Source organism: Mesoplodon bidens, assembly GCF_964165515.1.
Source record: "Mesoplodon bidens genome assembly, contig: HAP1_SCAFFOLD_1147, whole genome shotgun sequence".
NCBI classification, from domain to species: Eukaryota; Metazoa; Chordata; class Mammalia; order Artiodactyla; family Ziphiidae; genus Mesoplodon; species Mesoplodon bidens.
Window position 1 is genome coordinate 45287 of NW_027671418.1, and position 9325 is coordinate 54611.

General features: G+C 42.1%; 1 protein-coding gene across 1 annotated transcript; it reads right to left on the reverse strand.

The window, feature by feature from the left end:
• Positions 1-4492: 4492 nt before the first annotated feature.
• On the reverse strand, positions 4493-7799 carry LOC308611417 (UDP-N-acetylglucosamine--peptide N-acetylglucosaminyltransferase 110 kDa subunit-like). Its single transcript, XM_081260206.1, has one exon. It carries the CDS (start codon positions 7679-7681, stop codon positions 4541-4543), a length of 3141 nt encoding a protein of 1046 aa, XP_081116332.1. The 5' UTR covers positions 7682-7799; the 3' UTR covers positions 4493-4540.
• Between the last annotated feature and the right edge of the window lie 1526 nt (positions 7800-9325).

Here is a 9325-nt window from a genome sequence, read left to right on the forward strand (position 1 = left end):
AATACAAACAGAATAAAGTGAAAAAAAGAAATATATACATATATTCACGTTCTTTTAACATATGAATTGCCCCACTTTATCTGTGTGAAATAAGTTTGTTCCCATTATTGGGCTGGTTCTCAAGCTTTGCTGCTCGTTTGAATTACCTAAAGAGCTTTGAAGAAAAACATTGGTGTCTGGGTCCCAGCCCCAGAGATTTTGATTCAGTAGGTCTAGGGAGGAGCCTGGGCACGGGAAGGTCTCAGAGTTCCCCAGGTGATTCTAATGTGCAGCAACTTTGTGAACCACCTCTTGGCTTCAATGCAGCTAGTCATCAGATATTAAATCTAAGACACATGGACTACTAGTGCGTGAGCTCTGTCGCTAGGTGTATTCCATTTTCTTTCTCCTGGAAGATTCGTGCCAGGGAAAATGATTGATAGTTGTGTTACTTCTCTGAAATGGATGGAAATTTCCAATTAGCGTGAACAGGGGAGGGTGAATGGGTGAATGCAATAAGGTGTATCATTTACGTATTGCCCTATGTGTATGGCTAGAAGCTTTTGCAACTGAGGTCTGCCCTACTTTTCATGCTAATGGTAATGCTTGTCCTCCTAATGCAGCCGTAAACTTTATAAGCCCATAGGTAGACAGCATCACAAAATATTTACCCCTCCCCACTGGCCCACTCTCAAGCTTCACTCCCCTTCCCCAATACACAAATGTACATCAGTGCACTTGAGACCAATATCAACATACTGACCTTCAATTCTTCTACTCTGCAGCTTCCCTCTTATCAGGAGATGTCAGCATTTAGTGCAAGGACAAATGCTTGCCTCTTGAGGAGTAATGTAGACAAAGCCTCCAAGAGACAAATAGCCCTCAGGGAGGGGGAAAAGGTCTTTCAAAAAGGTTAATGCCCAGAGGAGGCATTTTCAGTCATCTCAGCTTAGAGGTCAAATATCCAAAATTAAAAAGGTTAAAAAAAGAAGAAGAAAGCAAGGAAGAAAAGAAGGAAACAATTTTCTTATCTCATAGTAATAAGGCAGTTTTCCTTAAAAAAAAAGACTTAAGCCTTAAATTCTCTTTCCTAATCAAAATGTGCTTTTCCATCTTTAGACTATTCCTCTTATATCCTGTATTATTCATGATGTTTAATTCTTGAAATAGCACATGGCTGAAAACAGAAGCTAACCTCTTGTTCACTATGAATTAAATCTTCTTTTCCTAGGACCCGTCTACAATGTACAATTTGGGGTTGGCCAACATAATTATTTTCTCTGAAATACGTTACAGCATTTTGCCTTTTCAATATATAGTTATACAATACATTGTTAACACAACATATTTAATATAGTCAATATAGTAAATACAACTATAACACACATGATATGATGCCACTTTGGTGATTTTCTTCATCCATGTAATTCTGAAATTTGACAGTATAGTTTTCATATTCTAATGAGCTGAGTATTACCTTTGCAAGGATAGAAAAATAAAATAAATTCATAATATTCTTGTGGGGTTTGCCCCTGGGGTGGATTACCATAATGGGGGGATATTTGAGCCTTTCCCCAAGTCATTAAAAATCCTCCAGCAAGCAGCCCCTTGTTCTCTCCAGGGAGTGGGGGGAAAGGATCTTTAATCATAATAATCCCGGGGGGAGAAATCTCGGAAATAAGACATCTGCTTCTGTGCCTTGTTGTTTTGCAGAATAGCAATGATTGCCTTAGCAGCTTCTATTGCCATATGTATACAATAAGTAAATGAACATAAAATTGAATAAACGCATAAAAGAAGGATAAACCCACCCAGCTTAACAAACCCACTCTCTCACCTGCTGTGCCCCGAAACATGAAAGAAAGAATCACGGGATCATAAGGATTAATAAAATAACAGCCTCTGTTAACAAAATTGACAGAAGATATAAGGATAATTTGTCTGATGTGGGACCAACAGCTTAACTAACTGCTTAATTCTTTTTTAAAGGGCAATTCATTCATTTATTGTTTAAATATTGCAAGACAACATCTGAATTTTTGTAGCACAATTTAAATGTTTTACTTTTTTGATAAAGCAGAGTATAATAGCAAAAACAATTAGTTTCCAGTAATATCTATATCTCTATTCAGAATTAAGTCTTCCACAGACATGTAACCTGGAAACAAAAGCCTGTTACAATAAGCAAAGCTTCAACGGAGTGGCTACTTTTCGGGCCAGGGAAAGGTTCATCCCTATAGGAGGATGATGTGCTATGTAAAATGGCTGCAAGGTCACAGCCTTGAGGGCGTTGGAAGTCTAGTATCCTATTCCACATTAAGTAGTTCGGGGAACTTCAAATGTCTGTTCATCTGCAACCAAGCTGGCAACCTTTAACTGATATTTCAAGCAGGTAAGAAATAAATGAAAAGAAATCCCTACATTGATGTTCCTTGATTTACACTGTTAAATGGTTCATTAACATGTAACTCTGGCTAAGAATTACATTTGAGACTCCTTGCCCAGATTTTGGTTAACAGTACAAATCTTTCAGAAATTCATGTTTTTATTAATCAATAATTTGTCAGCTAGGATACGTTCAGGCATCAGCTACAACTTCAAAATAGGTGCACTGCCTCAGCGCTTTGGAAAGACATAATCTAAAACACTAATAGCAGACAAAATATCTGTTACTAGACAGAATATGTGTAGTACAGCAAGACAAAAACATATTCATATGTGTCACGGACCAGCCTCAGAAAGAGGATTTCACCGCCCAGGGTCAGAAGGGACGGGGTAAGGAACTGAAGTAGCACCGACGAATGGGGTCAGAAGGACCAAGACAACTGATGGTTGCAAGGCAAGTTTTATTATGTTACAGTTGCAGATTATATCGACTAGAAAAGGGAAGGTTGCCAGACGGTGGTTTACATTATCTAATGACTGTCTCGGCTCAAGGTTAACTTCCCTGGGAGAAAACCCATAAACCCAGAATCATCCAAAATAACCTGCACGTGCAGGGTGGAGACAGATTGGCTTGTCTCATTTTACATTCTTTCTGATTTCTGGGCCCTGGTGATTTATCTCCCGTGGAATGGAACAAGGAGGGGAACAAGTAGGGACAGTCCCTTCGAGCAGCGGCGGCATGCCTGGCATGTCCGTAGCCTGCTCTCAAGGCTGACTGCTTCCCACACATATGTTGGCTTGTTTAAGCCTCAAGCCCTCGATCCTTTGATGAAATACAATAATTTCATTCCTATGGTTTTCAATACCAAAAACTCAACCTCCAGGAAGGCTAAAGTCTAATTTGTACTCCAAACCAAGTAGCAGTGCAGTTCGCTACTACTGAGGCTGAATCCATAAAGACTTCAAGACCACGACCAGAAGACAAGTTATTATATATAATACCCTAGAAGGCCTGAAACATAATTATCATATACATAGCTGGTCCTTCAGAGCTTTTCACCTATAACATGTTTTTTGATGAAAGTTATTTAATGTACTGGAGATAACTGTGACTTACTGATCAAATATTTGAATACTTATACTTACCTGGGATTTCATTTCTGCTGAAAGAAAAAGGAAGAACAGGACTCACCTAAAAAAAACAAACTTTAGAAATGAAAGTAAAAATCTTATCACACACTCTCACTTTTGGAAGCAGCATAGAGGGGCAGTCAATGGTAAAACACTGGTGAAATAGGTCAAAACTCTAGGCCAAAAATCCATTATTATTATCGTCAGTGACAGTACCACAACTGTGCCCTTCATAATTAATAAGCACTCCTAACAATCTTCATTTGGCACCAGATGATGTGTTGAAGAGAAACACTCTGGGAGGTTTTGAATCACACTTGGTATTTTGTTAGCCAAGTTACAGGAGAATTTTTAAAGTGGGGGGAAGGGAAGAAGGAAACGGACCAGAAAAAGAATTGAAGCCATCATCTACAGACCAACAAAGCACTGAGAGTTCCAAACGTTATGTCAGACACTAAAGTGACTGATAGAGGCTCAAGTGGTTTATAAAACCTATAAAAAGACTACACCAGCAAAGTCCCCATTTATCGGTAGAGTTCAGAAACTAAAACAAGGAATATTTTAGCCTAAAACCTTATCTCAAGAGAATCATATACACTTCACATGAATAAAAATACCTGAAACCAAACATTTTTAAAAGCTCCAATACCCAAAATAGAAAGAAAAAAATTAATTCAGAAGACTCAATCAATCCGTGATAATCACAAAACGGCCGGGCAATCTCTATCTCCCTTCCACACTAACCATCCATCCCCTGGAAGACCAAGGGAGATCAGACCTTCCAGACTTACCTTCCAGACTTACCTTCCAGACCTTCCAGACACCTGGCTGCTGCAAAATTCGATGGAGACTCCTTGTGGAACAGCAGTTTCGCATCTCTTGGGTCTCTCCCTATCGTGATCATGCAGGAATCAAGTCTGGCTGTGCTATTCCTTATCATTGTCTGTCACCCATCTGCACCATGCTATTGAAAAAGTAGTTTCCTTTCCCCCAGAAGGTTGAGGCTCAGCTACAGGGGTAATTCTCCTGGGCACACAGTCATTATTTAGGCCGACTCAGTGACTTCAACAGGCTTAATCATGTGATCAGGTTTGTTGCCAGCTGCATAATGCTCCCACATGTGTAGATAGAGCCGCTCTAGTTCCATTGTGTATTGTTTGGTGTTGAACAGAGGGCTAGATGTTCTCTGCTTCCAGACTTTGCCACGAATTTTCTTCAGGTATTCGAGATCAGTTCCCAGTTTCACAGCTATCTCTTCATATTCTTGCCGATTTTTAGCAATCAGCTCAAGACAGCCTAAACAAGTGAGCTGGGAACCTGCAACTCGGGAAGCAAGAGTCTCTCCTGGCATAGTCACCATGGGGGTCCCTGCCCAAAGGACATCCATCCCTGTGGTGTGGCCATTACAGAGTGGAGTGTCCAAGCAGACATCAGCCAGCTGGCCTCTCCGAACATGTTCCTCTTTAGGAGCAACAGGGGAAAAAATGATACGGTTCGGGGGAAGGCCCATATTTTGTGCGTACTGTTGAATATTAGCTTCTCCTGCTGCTGGAAAACGCAACAGCCACAGTACACTATTGGGAACACGCTTCAGAATATTTGCCCACATCTGCAAAGTAGATGGGTCAATTTTGTATAACTGATTAAAGTTACAGTACACAATGGCATCTTCTGGTAACCCATACTGAGAACGTGTGGTTACAATAATGGTACGGGGAACCTCCTCTCCAGTGGCAGCCTTATTGTTGATCAGGGTAGTTGCCAGGCCATTGCTAATACTGAATCCATTTATTGTAATCTGAATTTGTCCTCTGTTAATCATTTCAATAACTGCTTCTGCAACAGTATTCATAGGAATGACAGGCATATTAAGAGCTGTATTACTGCTGTCTGTGTTGTCTTCTCCATCAGGACATTTCATCTTGACTATTTGCACATCTGATAGACTATCAAGAAATGCTTGGAGGCCGATGCCATTCAGCACAATCCGATTGTCATAAATGTGCCCATTGGACTTAAAATCGATGACGGCTTTTTTCTTCAGGTGCGGGAACATATTAGCATGATCACCAATAAAGAACGTATGGGGCATATAAGCCAGTTTCTCAGAATACTGCTCAGCAACTTCAGCAGGTGACGTTTCCTGATCAGTGATGATATAATCCATGAAAAGCACGCCACTAGTCCCAGGGTACCCCAGCCACATTGCCTGAATAGGAGCTGGCCTGAGAGCAAAGAGTTCATTTCGAGCACCCCTGGTATAACCATTCATATTTACAAGGATGTGTATACCATCTTGATGGATGCGATCAGCTGCTTTCCCATTGCATGGAATCTGAGAAAGATCAGTGAAATGATTGGCTTCTGCCATCACCTTCGCTCGGAAGTTTGTGCCATCATGTGGGCTCAGGGCATGACAGAATATCTCAAATTTATCAGAATTGTGAATGCCTGGAATAGACTGCATAAGGTGAGAAGTAGGATGGTTCCCAAAGTCAGAACTCACGTATCCTACATGCAGTCGACCGTCACTGAGCTTCAAGTCTTTTGGATGTTCATATGGTGGTTTATGAAGGGCACTTATATTAGCCAAGCAGAGGTTCCCATGCCTCTCAGCAATAGCCTTCCTGAAGCCATGAGGAAGAGGATAGAGCATACTATGATGAGGCTGCACAGAAGGCAACCTATTCTTCTCCAACTGGTCAGCCACAATGCTGACCAACTTCTTCATTCGCTCATCATAGTCTGTCCAATCACAGACAACCTGCAGGCAATGAGCCAAATTACAATAAGCGTCAGGAAAATCAGGTTGAAGCTTCAGAACAGTGCGATAAGAAGCAATTGCTTCTGGAATATTCCCTGAATCCTGGTGAATGGAAGCCAGATTGCTGTGGGCATCCGCAAATGCAGGGTTGATCTGCACGGCACGAGTATAACACTCTAAGGCTCCCTGAACATCCTGCATATCCCATAGAGTGTTTCCCATATTACAGTACGCATCAGCAAAGGTAGGACTGATTCGAATAGCCTCCTTATAATGCATCAGAGCTTCGTGCAGTTTTCCCTGCTGCTTCAATACACTTGCTAAATTTGAATGGGCATCAGCAAAGTCTGGGCAGAGCTCTAATGCTTTACGATACAAGCGAACTGCCTCTTCACTGTTTCCCTGTTCTCCTTTGATATTGGCTAGGTTATTCAGAGAGTCTGCATGGCGGGGACACAGCCGGAGAGCTGTATGATAACAATCTTCTGCTTCAGCAACACTGCCCTTCTCTTTGAGAGCGTTGGCTAGGTTGCAGTAAGCATCAGGGAAATGTGGTTGCAATTCAATAGCTCGCCTGTAGGTGTCTATTGCCAGATCCATCAGGCCTTGCTCATAGTATACACAAGCCAGGTTGCCATGTACCACTGCATGATTTGGACTCAAGCTTAGGGCACGAAGGTAAGCTGCCACAGCTCTGTCAAAAATCCGTGCCTCATTGAAGACATTTCCTAAATTGATATAAGCATCCAGAAAATTGGGGTCAAGGGTGACAGCCTTTTCAAAGTGATGAATTGCAAGCCAAATCTCCCCTTGTGCATTGAAAACACAGCCAAGATTACTCCAAGCTACTGCAAAGTTCGGTTGCATCTCAATTGCTTTCAAATAACATGCCTTGGCTTCTTCTAAGCCACCCAGGGCTTTGAGCAGGTTCCCCAGGTCACTGCGAACACAGTACAAAGAAGGATTGTACTGAAGAGCAGAGACGTAAGCTTGTACTGCTCCTTCCATGTCGCCTGCTGCTACCAAAGCGGCTGCCAGGTTAATATAACCATCGATGAAATCTGGTTTGAGACGCAATGCATGCCGGTAATGCTCAGTTGCTTCCTGCAACTGCCCTCTTTCCTTGTACACATTCCCCAAATTCGAATAGGCTTCTGCCAGAAGAGGGTTCTGTTTAATTGCCAGAGTACTAAAGTGGGCAGATCTGTCCAGCCTTCGACACTGGAAGTGTATAGATGAAAGTAATAAAAGTACACCAGTATTGCCTGGCTCTTGTCTCCAGAGCTGCATGCAGTGTCTCTCAGCTGTCTCAAAATCTCCTGCCTGATATTCTCGATGTGCCAGCTCAGCTAACCCTTGGAAGGAAAGCATACGTTTCGTTGGTTCTGTGCTGTCGGCCACGTTGCCCACGGAAGACGCCATCTGGAGCTTCTGGAGAGAGTGAAAAAAGGGAGTAATTGAGTCCCGCTGCCGCCACTACTGGCAAGAATGTTTCTAGTGGTAGCAAACACGAGCGCAGCAGCCGTACCACTGCTTTGGCACGCTTAAGCAGCGGCAACAGTTACAGGCACCGAACCTTAGGAACTATGGTTGGCCATCTACCTCTCATGCTCTTGAAATCTTAATTCTTAACCCTGCCCTCTTCCTCCATTTTTCTCCTAATCAGGGAATAAAAATTACCTATCCATTTGCCTTAGAAGAAATCAAAAGTCAGTAGGCCAAACACTTTTCAAAATATTGTTTTCTGTCCAGTTGGAAATGAAATACATGATTGACTTTTCTTCATCATTCATATAGTCAACGTGGAGAACATTAGGGCCGTGAATTTCAATACAGTAAGATGAGAAAATTTTAAATTGGCCTTCCCAAACCACTAATAAGTAACCGATGTTGTATAGAATGCTAAAATCTTAGAGACTGAGTTTGATATTTTAAAAGTTCTGCAAACATGAGCTAATTTCTCCTCATCAAATTTCTCATGCCTCAAACCTGAGTATCACTTTTTAAAAGATAAATTTATTTTTATTTATTTATTTATTTTTATCTTGGCTGCGTTGGGTCTTCAGTGCTGCGTGCAGGCTTTCTCTAGTTGCGGCGAGTGGGGGCTACTCTTTGTTGCGGTGTCCGGGCTTCTCATCACAGTAGCTTCTATTGTTGTTCCACAACTCTATGGGTTCCTTTTTAGGTCCTACGAAGAACCCTAGAAATTAGTTCATGTCATTATAGGTTTTTGCAAAATTGTCAAAAGTGAGATATTTTTATTTCCATCAGGTAAGTCCAGCGTCTATTTCTTTGTCAATTTTCCTTCTATCATATTCTGCTATGTTGGATCATATTGGATTGGTCACAGGCTTTCTTGAAATCTGGCTAAGGAGATGTTTTAAGTGAGGCTATTATGTGATTTTCAGACACCACCATATGTAACTGACTATATAATATCCCATTACAGGAATAACTTCCAGTACTCTTACTGACTACTCTACTGACTTAACTAGCACAAGACACAGAAGCGTAAGGACAAAAACCACCTTACAATATAGCCATGTCTTGCACTTCACAGCTCTCAAAGCATGTGCGTTTGAAGAAGAAAAAAAGAACTGAAAAGTATAAAACCAGAAGTTATTCTGTGGAAAATTATTTCAATCATCAGGCATGTGAAGGATAAGTCAAAGATTCAGTTTTCTTCAATGCTTAGTCAAAACGGAAATTTCCTTCTGTCAAGAATATACCCCAGGGCTTCCCTGGTGGTGCAGTGGTTGAGAGTCTGCCTGCCGATGCAGGGGACACGGGTTCGTGCCCCAGTCCGGGAAGATCCCATATGCCACGTAGCAGCTAGGCCCGTGAGCCATGGCCACTGAGCCTGCATGTCTGGAGCCTGTGCCCCACAACGGGGAGAGGCCACAACAGTGAGAGGCCAGCATACCGCAAAAAAAAAAAAAAACCCAATATACTCCAGGGGCTTCCCTGATGGCACAGTGGTTAGGAAGTCACCTGCCAATGCAGGGGACACGGGTTCGAGCCCTGGTCCGGGAAGATCCCACATGCCGCGGAACAACTAAGACCGTG

What these genes read in the sequence shown, in the direction of transcription:
- LOC308611417 (XM_081260206.1), bottom strand. Translation starts at nt 7,681, where the DNA reads ATGGCGTCTTCCGTGGGCAACGTGGCCGACAGCACAGAACCAACGAAA.